The following is a 19,578-nucleotide window of genomic DNA, read 5'->3' on the forward strand; positions in this document are numbered from 1 at the left end:
ACTTTCTAGTGCTGTGTCTTCAAGTTCATTGATTTCTTCTTTTTCAGTGTCTAATACGATGTTAACCTCATTTAGTACAGTTTTCATTTCAGATACTGTATTATTTGTCTCTAGAAATCTTCTCTGGGTTTAAAAAAACCTCCTTCTTTCCTCTCTATGTTCATGTTTCCCTCTATCGCCCTGAACACACAGGGCACACTTATACCGGCCGTTTTAACATCCTTGTTTGCAGATGCCACTATTTCTGGCATTTCTGGAAAGTCCTCTTTTATATTCCTCTGAACTAGAGAGATTCTTCAGACAAGTTCAGCTGGCAGAACTCTAAGTTTCAGAAACTCACTAAGTTTTTTACAAACTTGCCCTGTAAACACTCACCCTCAAACCCACTACCAGGGGATCTTTCAAAAACACAACTGGGATACTGTCAACCCCCTGCTTAAAAACTTTCCTTCAGAATAAAAACAAAAGAACCATTGAAAGCACTGGTTTCCATATAGCCTTCCACTATACTCTTCCCTGCTTTCCAACCCTATCTCCTCCCATTCCCTCACCCCAACCGCCTGCAGTGCCCTGGTCAGGTGTTAGGGCCAGCTCCCACCACTGTTCAGGCCGCTTGGGCCAGACACCCCCGCTTCCTACTCCATGTGGGTATCTCTTGAGGTTTAGTTCAAGCATCCCTTCTAGTGGGTGAAGGCCTCCCAGGCACAGCAAGGGTGGAGAATTTCAGTCCAGGACTTTGAATGTTCCCACGTTCTCTTATTCATGCTACAATTATCTGTTGAATGTTTGCTATGTATTAATATAAGCACTGTGTTACAGACTAGGAAACACAGGCTAATAAAATAGATATGATTCAGGCTCCAAACTCGTATGTATTCTATTGCTTGTAAGATTTCTGCACTTGGATCCATCTCTGGAATAACCTTGGCTTTCATTTCATCCAAAATTGACCTCTTCATTCACCCCACTCTGAACCTACTTTTGTGTCTAGGATACCCCATTTCAGCAGCACCACCCACAGAGTTTTTCAATGTTCAGTCTTGGGCCTTTATCTCTTCTCATTCATCCATGCTGGAGGCTTCTATTGATTCTATGCAGATGACTCCTAAATTCCCATTTCTAGCTCACGTCTCTCTTCTCTAAACTCCAAACATGCAAATATAAACGACTCTTTGAAAACTTCTCTTAGACACAGCAAAGCCCCCTCGAGCTAACAGGCAGAAGCCCAAATTCAGGCCGCCACTCCCAGCCCCCTCCACACACCAACCAACCAACAAAACCTGGTCTTCCAATGTCCCCACCTGGGCAAAGGGCACAATGCGGGGCTGTGCAAGGAAGAAATCTTTGACACCTCTCCTCTCCCATACGTCCGACAGCTAATTCATTCCTGAGTCACGTGAATTTTTACCTCTTAAGTGTTCCCAGAATCTGTCCACATCTCTCAATCTCCACGGTGGGCCATGCCTGCCTCTCATCTCACCCCGCCCCATCTTCTCTCCCCTGCTTTGTGCTCCAGCTGACCACATGCCCCCTGACCACCACATGCCCCCTGACCACCACATGCCCCCTGACCACCACATGCCCCCTGACCACCACATGCCCCCTGACCACCACATCCCCCTGACCACCACATGCTTTAGTTCCCTGACCACCACATGCTCCCTCCTGCCACAGCATCTCCGCCCTGCGGTTCCATTCGCCACGACTGTCCCCTCCAAATGCCTCTGGTATCACTTTCTCGGGGAATTTCTTCCTGATCCAACTCCCAGACTAGACTCTCATAACAGTACTTCTTTCTCTCCTTCAGAGTGCATAGCTCAGTTTTTGAGAAAATATTATTTGCTTTAATCATTTGAATTTTCTGCTCATTTCCCGTACTAAACCGTGGAAGCCATGACAGAGAGCCCGCCTCTGGTTCCATTCAGCAGTGTATACTCAGTAAAGTGCCTGGTATACAGCAAACACTCAATAAATATTTATTGTATACAAATGATAAGTGAAATGAGCCAGGAACAAAGAGCAATACATTTGACTGTTTCTTCTTCCCCATGAAACTGTAAATGTTTAAAAAATATTTTATTTATTTTTAGAGAGAGGGGAAGGGAAGGAGAAAGAGTGGGAGAGAAACATCAATGTGTGGTTGCCTCTCATGTATCCCCTACTGGGGACCTGGCCTGTAACCCAGGCATGTGCCCCGACTGGGAATCAAACTGGTGACCCTTTACTTCACAGACCCATGCTCAATCCACTGAGCTACACCAGCCAGGGCCGAAACTGTAAATTTTTTGAGTGGGATAATCACATGTCTCTTGTTCTCCATTTTATCCTCAATACCAAGGCCCTGGAACTCTGTAAACACTTGCTGAATGAAGAAACGACTGAGGAGTTAAGCCTTCGAGATTGAACAGGGTATCACGAAAAGAGTGAGAAAGGCATTTCTGACAAAGGAAACAGCAGAAGCAGACATGATGCCGGCATCACAAAGCACCAGTTAAAGAACGTGATGTGTTAGGATGCTCGGGAGCACAGCTGGGGGGCAGAATGGGAAGGGCCCGACAGGCTGTATTATTTAGGTGAATGGTTCTCAGTGATGACCCTAAGGAATAGAGATTAGAAACAGAAACCTAGAAAAGGGAGAAGAGCACAGAGAAGCAGACAGCAAGAAAAGGTGGGGGTCAAGCACTGAGAAGTGTAAAGAACTGCAAGGCTGTCAGAAAACATGATGTAAGGTCAAACATTCCTATAAACTTTCATAGCAAAGCAGAATTACCTGAGCCATCGGGAAAGGGCTAAATTATGCTACTATTTATGAATTACTACTAGTTTTGTTTGTAGTGATAGCTGGTTATAGTACAGTAGTCAGCAAAACCAGAAATGAACATTTACTGAGCCCTTGCCATGTGTTTTCTTATTTATAGGCATAACTACTCTATTAGGAAGTTTCTATTCTCACTTTATACAAGGAAAGTGGAATACATGAGTGGAATAATTCATCCAAAAACCACCCTGACAGGTATCAACATCAGAATTCAAACACAGACCATGGCATTGGACTCCACTATATTACACACTGATTAAGAAGGCAGAGGAAAAGGTTAACATATTTTAGAGGGCTTTCTATGAAAAACTGTTAAAATTCAGAAAATTTTATACTGAATAAGGTAAACCCTCAATTATGTACAAAACCCACCCAGGCAGGGCTCATCAAGTTCCCCAAGGGCTCGAGACGGTTGAGGCGACATTCCAATGGAGTGGGTCCACAGTGAACCCCACTGCATGGCTTTACCACGTTTTCACATACTCTGGAGCTGCACTTCCCAACCTGTGGCTACTGAGTGCTTGAAATGTAGCTAGCCGGAATGGAGATGTGCCATAAATAGCAAATACATACAAGATGCATATAAAAAGATGCTCCACATCATCTCCTTAGGGAATTGCAAATTAAAATAATGAGATACCACTGCCCACCTATTAGAATAGCTAAAACCCCAAACAGTCACACAACCAAATGCTGGGGAGAATGTGGAGCAAGAATTCTCATATACTGTTGACAGAAATACCAAATGGTATAACTATATGTTTCAGAATACAGTTTGGCAGTTCCTTAGAAAGGTAAACACAGTGTTAGCACACAATCCAGCAAATGCACTCCCAGCTCTTGGCAAAACGAATGGGCAACTTACGTCCACACAAAAACTTGCACGTGGAAGTTTACATCAGCTCTGTTGGTAAGTTGGAATCAATCGAGATGTCCCACGGTAGGTGACTGGAAAAACCAACTACAGTACAACCACACAATGGACTATTACTCAGCAATATAAAGAAATGAGCTATGAGGCCATGAAAAGACATAAAAGAACCTTAAATGCATATTGTTAAGTGAAAGAAGCCAGTCTGAACAGGCCATAAATACTATGAGTCTAACTAGCTAACATTCTGGAAAATGAAAAACTATAGGGACAGTAAAAAGGTGAGTAACTGCCAGAGATGAGGAGGGTGGGGTAGACGGATGGAGCACAGTTCACTGTTAGGGGAGTGAAACCATTTTATTTGATAGAATCTGCAGAACTGTATGATACAAAGCGCATACTCTAATGTAAATGACTGACTTTAGTTAATAATAACAACGTATCAATATGGGTTCACTGATTATAAGAAATGTGCCACACTAATACAAAATGTCGGTAAGAAGTAAAAATGAGAGGCGGGAAGGAGATATGTAGGAACTCTATACTTTCTGTGCAATTTTTTTCTGTAAACCTAAAACTATTCTAAAAAATAAAGTCTATTAAAATGTTTTAAAACAAATTAACCAGCCTCAGAACAACAAATAAACTGAAATTAAAACATATATACACAAAAAACAAACCTGAAATAAGGTGACTGACATAAACGCCCGTATCATTGGTTGCGATATGTTAGTAAGATGAACTTCCTATGCAAAGAAGGTGACTCAGACTGAGTCAAAAAAGAAAACCCTCACAAAATTATTCATCATATTTAAACCAAAAAGGCAAAGGCAAAAGGCTTAAAAAAATTCATTAGACTAAACCAGTGCAAAGAAAAACGGGTGAAAAGCTAACAGTATGGAAGCAAAGCAAAGAACAAGGCAGGATGCAATACAAAATAAAAAACAAGTGGGGCTGTTTTATGTTGAAAAAGTAAAGTTCACAATAAAGATATGAAATGCATGAATCTTTTGTGCAATGAAATATGTGAAATAGAAACTGTTAAAATTTTACGAGAATTTGATAGAACGCACAAGAAAATAAAGGCTATAATCCATTTCTCTTAATTACCCATAGATGAAATAGTCAAAGCATGTAAGAACATGATAGTAATTAAATATATTGATTTAATAAGTATATATTGAATGCTGTAACCTATATAGAATTTTTCCAGAATCCGTGAAATATTTATAAAAATTTATTGTATGATAAGATGTAAAATATAAATAAGTCTCTAAGCAGAAATTTTATGGGCTATAATTTCTGATCAAAATTCAATAAACATGAATCTACACAATAAAGTCTAAATTAAAAAATTCAACTGCCTAGAGATTGAAATGACTTCAGTTAGTTTCTTCCAAATAGATTTTTAGTTTTTCCTAAAATCACTGCATTTAAAAAAAGCAGGAAATCAGCTTAAATATCACATTCCAATTCTCATTAAGAGTTAACAAAGGAAGTCAAGAATTTCAGCTAAAGTCTCTATTCCTACTACCACAAACAGTTTTCACAGCAGAGACAAAAGAACCATATTCTTTTCTTTAAAAAAAGATTTTATTTATTTATTTTCAGAGAGGGGAAGGGAGAGGGAATAAGAGGAAGAAACATTAATGTGAGAGAGAAACATCAACTGGCTGCCTCTCGCCCACCCTCAACGAGGGACCTGGCCTGCAACCCAGGCCTGTGCCCTGACTGGGAATCAAACCAGGGATCTTTCCGTTCACAGACCCATGCTCAATCCACTGGGCCATACCAGCCAAGGCAAGAACAATATTCTTAAATAAATGATTTTCTTGACAACCAGAATGAAATTAGAAGAATGGTCTCCTGCGAATGAAGGGCTCTTTGAAAGGGCCAACCCACTGGAAAAGATCAAATAAGGACCAAATAAGGACTTATTTCAACACTTAAGTACAAATAAGCTGGAAAGAAAATACCGTCCACTACACTGTCTGATAGGAAGAGACCCCAGTAACGTACTTTATAAATTGTCTTACACCAAGCAGGTCTGAGAAACCCACTGTCATGTAAGAATTGTAAAAACTTCAAAAGATGATGGTTTATTCAAATTCAATGTAATTCTGTGATTCAAAATAGTTACAGAGCAACTATTTGAAAATGTTAACACACTGGATATACTTCAGGAATAACAATCTTAATAAGATGTACTCAATTTCAGAGGCTTACACACTAATTTAAATAGTCTCTATTTGGCGGGCTCAGAATTCCTAATTAAATCGGTGACTCTTCCCTTTCCTTACTAATTTCTCCTCTGCTTTACTTACCAGTTTCTGAGAGGAATGCATGGAAATGTTCCTTTTTGACTGTGGATCCGTCATTGCCTCTCTAAAAATCTTTTTCTTTTTTACCTTACCCAAAGACATTATTTTCCCCATTGGTTTTTAGAGAAAGAGGATGGGACAGAGAGAAACATCGATGAGCTGGGATTGTACCTGCCCAGACAGGGGACTGAACTCACAATCTAGGCATGTGTTCCGGCTGGGAATTGAACCTGCAACCTTTTGGGTTATAAGACAATGCTCCAACCAACTGAGCCACACTAGCCAGGACTAGTCAATGTCTCTTTATAACCCTCCTGAAATATTGAGACTGTTTTTAGATACATAAACAGTCAGAATTATTGTATCATCTTGGTGGGCTATTCTTTTTCATTATGTAGTTTACCAAAATATCCCTACTGACATTTTGCCTTAAATCCTACTGTTTGATGCACTGTCACTGGCCCAGTCCCTCCCACAACCCCCATCCCCCTTGGCCAGGTGGAGATGAAGACTCTGGTCCATGGCAAAGGAGAAAGCAGAATGGCTGCTGCCTGACAGCTTTTGGGCTGGGAAGGAAGAAAGGAAGGTTCTTTTGTACAACAAAAGTATTTAATTGTGATTAAGTCCAATCTATCTTCTTTTTCCCCATTATGGATCATACTTTTAGTGTCATGTATAGGAGACTGTTCTGCGTGGCGTGGGGAATATAGCCCGGCCCGATTCAGAAAACCAAAAGGGAGCGAGGTCAGCACACAGGACCCATGCCCACGGATAGGTTCTACCATGGGGAATCAGGTCCGCATTGTACCTAGGCTGCTTGGAGGCTTGCTTTTGCTAAAACTCCCTCACCCTGAATTGAGACAGAAAATGTTTCCTGCATATCTGTAAAGTAACTTCCTAAAATCTATGCTAAACCTCCTAAGGATAAGTATAACTAGTTCAACCACTTTTACCTTTGCATTTGCAAATATCCTTCTTCTTTGATGTAATTAGCAACATCCTCTCCTTTGTTTTCTGTAAAAGATAACCACCTAAAGTGAACCTGTGCATAGTAAATGAGGACCATCCTTGTAATTAATGTGCCCAGAAAAGCAATAAATGCCTGCCCAGGCAAGGGTCAGCACCCTCTCTCTCTCAGAGAGTGGCCATGCTGTCCCTCTTTCTCCATAGGACTTCTGCAGTCAGTGTGAATTCGTTCAGGGCAGCCACGACACATGGACCCTGTGGGCTGGGGTCCGCATCAGTCACATATATAAAAACCCTTCATCCAGCCCTCCGTCCCAAAGATTTTTTTCCTGTTTCCTACTAAAGGTTTTTTAGTTTTACACTTTACATGCAAGTCACAATTAATTTCAAGTTAATTTTATACATGGTAAGAGATTTAGGGTGTAGTTGATTTTTTTTGGCTTGTTCATGTCCAGTTGCTCTACCCCGATCTGTTACAAAGGTACCCTTCGGACCTTCTGGCTCTCTGAGCAGCACCACGGCGGCGGGCAAGAACACGCACCTGACAAAAGGTGGCCAAAAGGGAGCAAAGGAGAAAGTGGTTGATCCATTTTCTAAGAAAGACTGGTGTGATGTGAGCACCAGCTACATTCAACATTAGAAATATTGAAAAAATACTAGTCACGAGAACTCAGGGAACCAAAATCGCACTGGAGGGTCTGAGGGGCTGTGTATTTGAAGTGAGCCTGGCTGACCTGCAGAATGATGCAGTTGCATTTAGAAAATTCAAGCTGATTACTGAGGATGTTCAGGGCAAAAAGTGCCTGACTCATTTCCATGACGTGGATCTTACCCGTGACAAAATGTGCTCCATGGTCAAAAAATGGCAGACCAGGACTGAAGCTCATGTTGATGTCAAGACTACTGATGGGTATTTGCTTCGTTTACTCTGTGTTAGTTTTACTAAAAAAACGCAACAATCAGATTCGCAAGACCTCTTACTCTCAACAGGCGAGCATCAACAGGCCTGCCAAATCCGGAAGAAAATGATGGAAATCATGACCTGAGAGGTGCAGACAAATGACTTGAAAGAACTGGTCAATAAACTGATCCCAGATAGCACTGGGAAAGGCATAGAAAAGGTTTGCCAATCTATTATCCACTTCATGATGTCTTTGTTAGAAAAGTCAAAATGCTGAAGAAGCCCAAGTTTGAATTGAGAAAACTCATGGAGCTTCATGGTGAAGGTAGCAGTTCTGGAAAAGCTACTGGGGATGAGACAGGTGCTGAAGTTGAACGAGCTGATGGATATGAGCCCCCAGTCCAGAAATCTGTTTAACTTCAGACATTTAATGGTGGCAAATAAAAAGGCCTATTTGTGTGAGAGAGTATCCTTTCATTTAATTTGTATGTATTTTTTAAAAAAGATTTTATTTATTTATCTTTAGAGGGAAAGGGAAGGAAAGAGGGAGAGAAACATCAATGTATGGTTTTCCTTTCATGTGTCCCCCACTGGAACCTGGCCTGCAACCCAGGCAAGTGACCGGGAACCGAACTGTGGTTGCTTGGTTCACAGACCTGCGCTCAATCCACTGAGCCACACCAGCCGGGGCTAATTTGTATGTACTTTCGGTATGAAGACTCGTCCATATCTGCATTCAATTCTGGAAGGGGCTCTGGCATTACCTCTTCAAATACTGTTTTCCTTCTATTCCCTCCATTTCTTGCTTCACAAGTGGGAGGCTTTCAACCTTTCCTCTGTGCCTTTTAATTTACTCATTTTTCATTCTTTTAATCTCTTCATCTCTGTGTCACATCCTAGGTGGAATTCATTAGTGCTATCTTTCAACTCATTCCCTCTTTAACTGTGCCCACTCTAGGGTTTATCCCATACTTTTTAAAACTTTAAAAACTGAATTTTATATTTCCACTATTTTAATTGGCTCTTTTCTAAACCCACCTCTTTATTCTCATCTGCTCATTTGTTTCATAATATCCTAAAAGTCTACCATGGATGGTATTCCTTCATCTCTTTGATAATTTTAAACATATTTATTTGAAATTAATTTTCAGATTGCCTTCTTACATTTTGTTGGAAGTGAATTCTTCTGATTACTGTCTTTCTGTCTTAGTACTAGTTATACTCCTTTGCTTTGGAATTAATTTGCTAGGCCATTTTGAACAGAAACACTTTATCTCCTTCTCTCCCTCCCCCACCTTCCTCTGTCCCCACTCCCTGTCTAAGGCTTTTACAGACACCGCACCGCTTCCATCCTTGTTGGAGCAGAGGCCTCTGGTCCACAGCCAGGTCTTGCTCTAGCTGCGCAGGGTTCCTATGCTTTGGTAAGACCAGGGCTCCCATAAACGCAGTCACCCCGGGGCCGGGTTCCGGTCCTACCACTACCCCTATGCCGCTGCCAGAAACACAACTTAAACAAGTCACAGACCAAGTCGGCTGTGCTGTTTCTCTTCGCAGGCAAGAACACTCCCCCCCGAGCTCCCAGTTCCCAGCAGTGAGACTTCCTCTGATCCCCATCCGGGCGGGTTCCTCTGGTCCACATACTTGCAAGCAGCGTTTCCCATTCCTTTTGTGTTTCTGACATCACGGTAGACTTAGAAAATAACAGTCCGTGTACAGCACACAGATAGACGGGTGAGACTGTCCCCACCTAGAAATGATGGCCAGGTCTCTGACCACTGCAGGCCCTGCCGAGCTGCCTTGAAGCCTGAGAAAAATCTGTTTTTCACATATTGGGAAAACTCATTCACAGCATGTTCGCAGTAACACCCTAAAAGAATCTACTCCCGGCACGCTCCGCCTACTTCTGTACTTGGTTCTCTTTCTGGCCCACCAGGATGTTTATCTTGTTATGAAGAACAACTATGTCAAGAACATATTTCTTTTACGATCTTTATGTATTTGGAGCCGAATATACAATTTAAAGCATGAATTTGAAGGGCCATCATAACAGAAGTGATGTTGTCCCTCTGTTTGGAAAACCCTCTCGACCCCCTGCATCACATTAAAAGATGTATGTTTTTGTTTATTTTTAGAAAGAGGGGAAGGGAGGGAGAAAAAGGGGAGAGAAACATCTATTGGCTGCCTCTTGCATGCCCCAATTGGGAACATGGCCTACAACCCAAACGTGCACCCTGACCAGGAATTGAACCCGTGATCTTCTGGTTTGTGGGATGATGCCCAACCCACTGAGCCACACCAGTCAGAGCTGCATCACATTTTCTTACTCCTCATTCATGTTTCCATTTAGATGTCACTTAAGACTGCTTTTTATGACTCCACTCTCACCACCAAGTATGGGGTCAGATCTTCTCAGAGAACCTATATTACTTGCCAATAGACTGGATTGTACAGTATTATCATCACCTATTTACCTTAGACAGTAAGCTCCTCGATGGCATGAACTGCCTGTTTCACACCTGTATTTCCAGATTTAGCACAGTGCCTGCAGCAAGCACGGATTTAAAGACTATTTTTATGTCACCTATAGTAGAGAGCATAAAGCAACAGCGAAGAGCTAGGGTCAGAGGTCCCAGGGTTTAAATACCCGTTCTGTCACTTACTGCGTGATGTAGGGAAGTTACTTAGCCTCTCCGAGCTTCAGTTTCCTCGTCTGTAAGGTGTGCCCCAGTGCACTCCTGTCTCTGCCTAGCTGTGTAAGCCTGGGTAAGTTCCTTTGCCTCTCTTAGCTTCGGTTCTGTACTGAGCAATGTTCTAAGGATTAACTCTGACAACATAGATAAAGTTGCTAGCACTGTGGCCCCCTTTCCTGTTTTCCTATTTCCACTTCATGCTGAAAAGGGACAACCATAGCTCAGCCTTGAGCAGAGCTGTTGCTGACCCTTTTCTGAGCCTAGGTGGTATCTTGGTTAAAAAGGCTTTCAATTGCCATGGGAGCAATAAAGATTATCTTTATATCCATACTTCATTCAGTCAAAGTAAAGGGCAATGTCAATAAGAACCTGAAAGAATAACTTTAAGTGCAAATATAATGTATTTAAAAGAAAAAAAGAAAACCAAATGACTGACAGTGGACCAGACCATTCTAACCCTGCAAATGTGGGAAGAGAAGGTCTGCCTGAGAAAGCATTTCCAAAACGAAGGCATCGCACAGTTCGCTGATTCCCAGATGCTCTGGCTGAGAGGAACACCTAAAACTAGAGGAGGATGCCTGTCAGACATGAGATTCAAGTAGGGAGAATCAATGCAGCAAAGCGCTTTCAAGTTCAAGTTATGTACCAGCACAGAGACTCTACTTCCAAACACTACACTTTTCAAATAGTTGTTTAATGGGGAATAGAGTCTAGTGATTGAGAGACTGACTGGCAACAAAGAAAACTAATTCAGACCAAAGAAAATAATGCAAAAACCTCGGCACTGAACAGACCAGGAATCAAATCCTGACTCCGCCATCTCCCACTGGTGTAACTGCAGCAAGTGACAATTCTATGCAGAATGAGGATCATAAAGCTTACCTCATAGGGAGCTAGGAGAATTCAACGAGAAACCAGGTACAAAATGCCCAGCGTGGTGCCCGACTCATGGTAGGTACTCAATAAACATTAGTTCCCTCCCACTAACTCCCCTGCCACTTTTATCAGCAAGCCTCCTGAACAGTTTTAGAAACTGCTAAAATGCATTTCCTCGTGTCTGGATTTACAAACTAATCGGTTTATTTACAAGCAGATTCTCTGAGATAAGCCTGAGCCACACAGGCCCAAGATCTGGTGAGCAACCCGACCTGGATCAGCGTGGCTATTTGGTTCTCAGGCCAATGCCTAGAAAGGCCGGCTGCACCCAGAGTGCAGCACGGGTGGCCAGCAGACAGCCAGAAACCAGAGCAGCCAGAAAGAGGAAGGATTACTTGAGCTTTGGCTCCCGTCCTTCGCTTGTGTACTGCCAACAGATGAGCCCGATCAGGTCCTGTACCCTGGCGCTGGCCATTGTCACCACAGTCATTGGCAGCAGTCTGTCCTGGCTCGAGTGTAGGGGGAGGTAGACATCAATCTTCTTGGTGGCTGTTGTGCCTACATGACCCTGTGGACAGAACACACGCATGAGGGTAAACAAAGCACACAGTCATGGCTGTGCAGACCCTACTGGGCCATGATGACTGCTGTCCAGGGCCCGTACGCAGCACAGCCATTTCTCATCCATTCTGCACAGACCTGCTTACGAGCCTGGGAAGGTCCCAAAGGGGAAACACTGTCTAGTTTTAAGGGATTTTTTTCTTTACATTTCATTTCCTAATGGATGCAGTTCTGCCAGCAGTAAGGTAAATGAGCACTACAATTAAAACAAATGAGAGTGGTGGGCAGGCCTGATGTCTAGTGGCAGGAGACCTGCTCTGCTACTTATTCAGTGTGACCTTGGAAAAGTCACCATTAGACCTTGGCATCAGCCTCTCTCCCTGAAAATCGCCATCTCACTTCTTGAGACCCTGGGAAAAGCTGCAGGGGAAGCTGCTGCATTCTCTGAAGAAGACCGAACAAAGGGCCTGCCTTCTCAGAGCCTGTGGGGGGCTGATCCCATCTCAAATGTATCTGTTTACTTCCATCATCTGCATCTCACCTGCTCTTCCATTTCTGCCCTAACCATCACACCTCACGGATAATCCCTCCCCCACACTCACCACACTTCCCCCTCCCCAACCTCCCACTCCCCTCTCGAACTCCAGCACTAATCAGCAAGCTTCCATAAATCACTACTTCTTCTGAAAAAACATTCCCTCCACCTCTGCCTTAGTTGAAACCTGCTGGTCGTGAAGGACTTGCTGCTTCTGCTGACTAGAAGACTATTTTGCTTTTTTCTTTTTCACTCTAAATCCTCATGGCCAGGAGGTGGAGTAGGTAGGTATTCTTGTCCCCATGACTTCCAAAGTATTCTCCTTTCTTGAGGAAAATCCCTGTTCTTTTGAGACCCAAGTCATCCTCTCCCTTCCTCATTTGTTTCTGTCATCCACCAACCTTCCACCCACTAAAGCCTTGACTGAGCTCTCTCCTCATAGTCTTCTCCCCCCACCCCTCTTGTGATCAGTCTTAACAGTTTCCTCTAATAGAATAAGCTGTCCAATACCCAAGTGTCTCCATACCTAGACCACGTCATCCCCAGGACCTTTCCATCCGCTCCACCTCGGTCACGGTGGGGGTATCAGAGGTCTGCACCGACTCTAAAATCTCAGAATATCCATCCACTGAATACACTTTAATATACTTTCACCTCATTTGTTCGGGTAGGCCCTCAAATTCTTCCACCTACAATCTAATTACCCACCACCTTTTAATTATCTATCAGTCCCCCTCACTTCCTAACACCACCCTCCAGATTACGCGACCCATTATAATGATCAGTCCTTTGCAAATACAGCATTAACACTCTCTCCCTCCATTGGACTCAGCTGGCAGAACACCAATCTTGGATGAAGCCAGCCCTCTGCATTCCCCAAGTGAACATCACTGGAGAAAAATCATGTAACTATACAGGTTGATTGTACTTTAAATTTATGATGAAAACCTCAAACAGATACTCAACATTGTACAGCAAGCCTATCACATGCCTGATGTAACCTGCACCCCACCCAGGACCCCTACTGCACCCTCTGGCTTCTCTCTCAAGCGTCCCATGATACCCCTGGACCTTCAGTTCCTGCCCTTCACCCATCTAACTGCCAAAAGGTGAGAAGTATTATTTTTTGTTAAGAAAATAAGAACTTTTCCTACAGGATCTCTGTTAACCTCCCCTTACGAAATTTATAAACTTACCTGGTGGTTAAATTGACTAACCACCTTGTCTCCCTCACCTCCGACCGTACTGCACTGGGGCATCACTCATCTCTTTGAAGGCCAGTCTCCCCACTGTGATCTGACTGCTGCCTACCCCTCCACCACCACCCACCGCCATCGCACCACCTGCTCATCAGGCTTGAGCCGCACTGTCCTTCTCCAAGTGCCCTGAATGTGTGTGTATGTAGCCCGCCTGCTCCTCCCACTTTCAAGGCCATAGCAGGTGCCACTCACTATGTCTAGTAGGTCCTTTCTCATGATTTTTGCATCTTCTAATGTGGTCTTGGGCAGGTTACTTAATCTCTCTGTTCCTCCATTTCTTCATATGTAGAATGATGATAATGATAGAACCTATCTATAAAAGGACTCTTATGAGGATTATCACTTTCGTTATTATTCTCCTTCAAGGCTCAGATGAACCTCCACAGAAGGCTCACAGAAACCTTCACTGATAATCCTATGAAAAGAATCCCTGTCTACAGTTATTGCCACACATTATGTTTATTTTTTTCATTGTATTTAATAATTTCCATATTATGTGTTTATTTATACATGTCTTTAGTGAGTGCCTTCCCCACTAGCCTCTGAGCTCCAGGAGGGTGTTAGTGTAGGTAGTTAGCTAGTTATTAATAAAGGAAGGGGGCAAAGAGAATCAGATATTATTAAACATGATAAACTAGGAACATAAGCCTACTTGCTTCCCTTGGAAGTTACAGATGGGAAGGAGATGGAGTAGAATGATAAAAAAGGGGAGGTAAGCACACACGCAATAGGAGTCAAGATGGTGACCACAGAGGCCTGTCACTCTAGCCTGGGGAAGAAGGGTTTGGTGAAAAGGCCAGACCCAGTGCAAGCCTGTGAAAGCTTAGGAAGTTGATTTGTTATTTTGAAAAAGCACCTGGCCCTTCCCAAGCCATGCAGACTCCAAACACAGGCTCCAAGCAGGAGCCAGGGTATGGCAACACAGCAATGGATCGCAGCCGGGAACCTGGACCGGGACCGACACTGCTGATGCCAGAACAATGGCACAGAATCTCTGGACACTGGCCATGGTTTTGACCTTGATACAGATAAGTCCAGACCTTTTCCATGTCAGGACAGATGGACATGGCACATTAGAAGCCGGGGGCAGAATACACTGTACCACACCACAACCTCCCGTATGTGTGGGTCCCTGGGAGGCTTTCCTTGAGATCCTGTGAAAGAGCACGATTTCCACTAGCAGCTGCACACAACGGGTAGCACTGTGCCTGGTGCGCAGAAGACTCTCCAAAAAAATCTACCGAACTACAAAATGAATGCATAAATAACTTTAATATACCAGGATGCAAGGTAGGGCCTCAACAACTGCTAGTTTCCTCTATTCACCCCTCCTGCCCTTCCTCTGTGGGTCTGTTCCCTAGTGGTGGATGGAAATGGAGGGACTTGGAAAATGAAGTGGCTCCATCTTTAACACTATAACTTTATTATTCTAGGGCAAAAAAAATCAGAATTAAGGTAAGGAAATACGTGATATCAGTTTAACATTTTAAGAGAAATTCCACATCTCTTATAACCCAGAATGTATAATATTAGATCCATTAATTTTTTTACTGAGTTTTGTCTCTATGCTATAAAGCAAATAATTAAAAATTCTCCTACATAATGCTCTTGCTCCATCTCAAAGACAGCTCTAAACAGCAAGTGTTTGACCTTGCTAGGCAGTTAAAGGGTTAAAACTGAAACAAGGGTGAGCTTTCCGAGGGGTTTCTGGGCCCTTTCGCCACCCTCCTCAGCCTCCTCTTCAACCCCAGCCCAGTCACTTGTCACCGCTCTTCCTTCCCTTTCTGTTATCCCCTCTCCTCCTTCTCAAGAACTAGAGCTGGGGGATTATAGGAATCACAGTATCTTAAAACAGGAAGATTCAATGAGATGGCAAATGTGAATGTGCTTCACAAACCATAAAGTGGTTTAGAAATGCAGGGCAGAAAGGGCAGCAATGTATGCTAGAAAGGGCGTAAGCTGTAAAGTCAGACCCATGTCCACGACTCACACCTATTACATGGTCACATGAGACCAAAGATGGGTGCTACAGGAGCCCTAATAAAAACAGTTATTATTATAACAAGAATAACAAGAACTGGCATTTACAGCCACTGTTCAACAGATTCTGCTAAATGTTGGCCTAACATCTCATTTAATTCTCACAATCACTATAGGAGGTAGGTTCTATCATTACCCTCACATGGTAGATAAGAAAACTAAGGCTTGTAAGGCTACACCCATAACCAAGGCAGAAAAGGTAGAACTCAAATGCATGTCTGTTTGACTCCAAAGCCCCTACTTTCCACATCAATGCCTTCTTTCCCTGAAGTTATTCTAAATGAAATCGATTCCCACTTTCAAGGGCTTGGAAATCATCTCCCCCCTCTTCTCACAACAAACCAAATTGTTGCCTGAAGCAGCCTCCTATAGAAAGAGTCAGCTCTGAGGAGCCGGCCAAGAAGAGCTGGTGGAGATTGGGACGCCAGAGAACTGTGCTATTTTAGGCTGAGTAAGGGCACCATTGTTAAGAAATGATACTCCTATGAATCCATTTATCCTCTTTATATCAAAGTGAGATAGCAAGTGTGGGGAAAACTATGAGAATCAATACGGTAGATACTTAGTAAATGAATAAAGCACTGTATCTTTTTAGACTTCTAATTCCATCCTGAGGCACTGATGACAGGAACAAGTGCTTTGCACAAACACTGAAATTATGTATTTTTAATAAGGAGCCTCTTTTGAAAAGTGCAAGGTGGTGGCAGTTGGCTCTGTCTAATAGTCCCTGTGTTGCAATATTTAGGGATTCATCTAAAACATAAAACAACCCATCAACATAATAGAAAGCAATTAAGTTATTAAAAAATAAGGTGACCAAAGGATTAAAAGTATTCATCACACATCAAGACAAGCAGTATTCCAGAGACCCAACATCGAACTATCAAAAAGCAACTAGCAATAAATAAAGATGATATCATACCATTTCAATGCATAGCAATTTATGTTTCTGTAAAATGGGATTAGGGAGACAGAGGCATAGTTCGAGCACGAGGGGCCAACGTGGAGAGAGAAAACTGGTTTGGCACCAGCTTTCTCACTCACTCATGTATTCAACCGACAGGCTCTGAAGCCAAAGTCAAGTGAGACACAAAGTTCACCCTCATCAAATTCACCATATGCTGAAGGTCTGCATCATACAGTGTAATAAGGAACTTCGAGAGGGGCAGGCTGCCATGTGAGCCCGGAAGCCCACACGGACTAAAGGTGGGTCAGTGAATGACCCCCCCTCCAAAAAAATTGCCCTTCCATCCAATAGACCCATTAATTAACCCAAGGAAAGATGCTTACTGTATTTGAATACCTACTATACTAGTACGCAAAAACTGAACAGTTCTAAGACACAGGATTGAGAGATTTAAATTTTCTGCTTTGTATTTTTTGCACTGTCTATAATGAAAATGTATTACTTTTATACTTAGAAACAAAATAGTAAATATTATAATTATGAACAAAAAAGAAGGGTTAAAAAATTATCAGAGGGCTTAAAAGTGTTGGGTAAGAGAAAGAGAAGGTCAATTCTGAAAGCGTAGTCTATGTAAGGCGTCCAGCAAGGGTTAGGAAGGATACGCTATGTGCCAGGAGCTGTGGAAAAAAATAAGTTCATTCAGCCACCTTCCTATAGCAGATTAAGTAATTTTTATCAAAGAAAATAAAAAGTAATAAACTCACAAAAAGCTGACAAATTTGGATTTGGACAACACCCTCCAGCAGTAGCCACTCATCAGGGAATGCCCCAAATTCAGGTTTTGGAGGAAAAACTATTCCTCAACACGAATGCAATTCCTGAAGACCAGCTAGACTCCAGAGTTCATATCACATGGCCTCTCGGTGACTTGATGGCTCTGCAAATGCAGCCAAATCTTAAACTCAACATGTCCGAGACCGATTTTCTTCTTCATGGCTTGTCTCTGTCAATGTTCCAACTCAGTAAGGCTTTCCCCACCTACCCTGGCACTCTTTTGGTCTCATCTGCATCCAAATGCCTCTAAAATGTCCCTCAAATCTTTCTCCTCACTGCCACTGCCCTGACCGGAGCTTCATAACCTCTGAGACCACTGGGGCAGTCTTCCTGCTACCTCCCTGCTTCTAAAATTTCACCTCTGTTCAAATGCCTTAGTGCTATCAATATGATTTTTCTCAAATTACTGACCATACCAGTCACCAACACTCAGAAATATATGATGGCTTCCCCAGAGTTAGCATTCTGACTCCTCAACATGGCAATTAATACCCTTCACAATCTCCCCTGGCTGGTGTGGCTCAGTGGACTGAGTGCAGGCCTGTGAACCAAAGTGTTGCCAGGTTGATTCCCAGTCAGGGCACCTGCCTGGGTTGCTGGCCAGGTCCCCAGTAGGGGGCGCACGAGAGATAACCACACACTGATGTTTCTTTCCCTCTCTTTCTCCCTCCCTTACCCTCTCTAAAGAAATACAATCTTTTTAAAAAATCTGGCCCCAGATATATCATGGCTAAAGTACACCGAGTAATAATTAAGAGCACATATTTGGGGTCAGCCAGAGTCAGGTCCGAATCCAGGTTCTGCCACTTCTTTAGCTGCTACACCTTAGATGTTGGGCACCCAATTACACCTCTCAAAACCACCACTTCCTTGCTGGGAAAAGGAATTAAAATGTATATAAAGTGCCTGATACACAGTCACTGATTTAAAAAATGTACGTATCAATAGACTGAATAATATTCTTTTAAATATGATTTGAAACACCTGCATTATGTAATAGCATGTAGTGACACTATCAACCTATTCTCCAGTTGTTAAATATGTACAGTTTCTAGTATTTCACTATTATGAATAATATTCTCATAAACATCCTTATATAATGTTTGTGCACATTTTCCTAAGAGTAGATTATGGAGTCAAAGAGTGTGAATGCTTTATGGCTTGTCACATATACTGCAGAAGAATTTACCCTTTTGAAAACTGTCTTTACATCAATCATGAAATATCAATATTAAAAACCATAGGTCATACAATTAATAATTAGCTCAAAAAAGATAAAAACTTAAAATTTAAATAACTTCTAATATCTAGAACATGAATATGTACATACAGAATTAAAATACGCAGATGTTTTTAATCCTTGCCTGGGGACATTTTTTTTATTGCTTTTAGAGAGAGCAGAAGGGAGAGAGGAAAACACTGACATGAGAAACACTGATGCGAGAGAGAAACATGGACTGGCTGTCTTCCAGACCCTCCTGGACCAGGGACCAAAACCACAACTCAGGCCGGTGCCCTGACCGGGAATCAAACCTGCAACCTTTCCGTTTTGGGACAACACTCCAGCCAACTGAGCCACACCAGCCAGGGCGAAATCTGAAGAATTTTAACATGATGAGGTAAAATATTACGTCTATACCAGATTTTTTCCCTATCTGATCCCATTAATTAAAATGATATGCACTGTGATGCTTATTATTAAAGTTAAATTCAAAATTATGCAACTGATAGTTTCCTAAACAGGGGAAGCAGGAAAAATAATAAATGGTATTCAGTTCAGAATAATCGTGACTCGAGAAACAGCCCTGAGAAGTGCGCTAGCTAAATTAAGCCCTAAGAACAGCGGGCACAGTTAGAGCCCTACTTCACACGGAGGTTTGTCAGGAATACACTGAGCATCAGACCTTGCAAGTGTTGCTAAGTGTTCGATTTCTCTGTCAAGGGGAAGCAACACAAAGGACAGACAGCTTGGCTTCTGCAATTAAAGAGACAAAAAGCA

The 19,578-nt window shown here is 42.6% G+C and overlaps 1 protein-coding gene and 1 pseudogene across 8 annotated transcripts in view; one reads left to right on the forward strand and one right to left on the reverse strand.

Moving 5' to 3' along the window:
• The window catches only part of MAPKAP1 (MAPK associated protein 1), a 211,292-nt gene that overhangs the window by 107,143 nt on the left and 84,571 nt on the right, over positions 1 to 19,578 (reverse strand). For all 8 annotated transcript variants that reach the window (XM_037036875.1, XM_037036876.1, XM_037036877.1 and 5 more), the window contains one exon: positions 11,839 to 12,011. In XM_037036875.1, the coding sequence (XP_036892770.1) occupies positions 11,839 to 12,011 (173 nt within the window). The remainder of the gene's footprint in view (positions 1 to 11,838; positions 12,012 to 19,578) is intronic.
• LOC118980144 (40S ribosomal protein S3a-like) lies at positions 3,749 to 8,308 on the forward strand (annotated as a pseudogene).

This window comes from Sturnira hondurensis, unplaced genomic scaffold, assembly GCF_014824575.4.
Source record: "Sturnira hondurensis isolate 20B ecotype Veracruz unplaced genomic scaffold, ASM1482457v3 Scaffold0022908, whole genome shotgun sequence".
Taxonomy (NCBI): Eukaryota; Metazoa; Chordata; class Mammalia; order Chiroptera; family Phyllostomidae; genus Sturnira; species Sturnira hondurensis.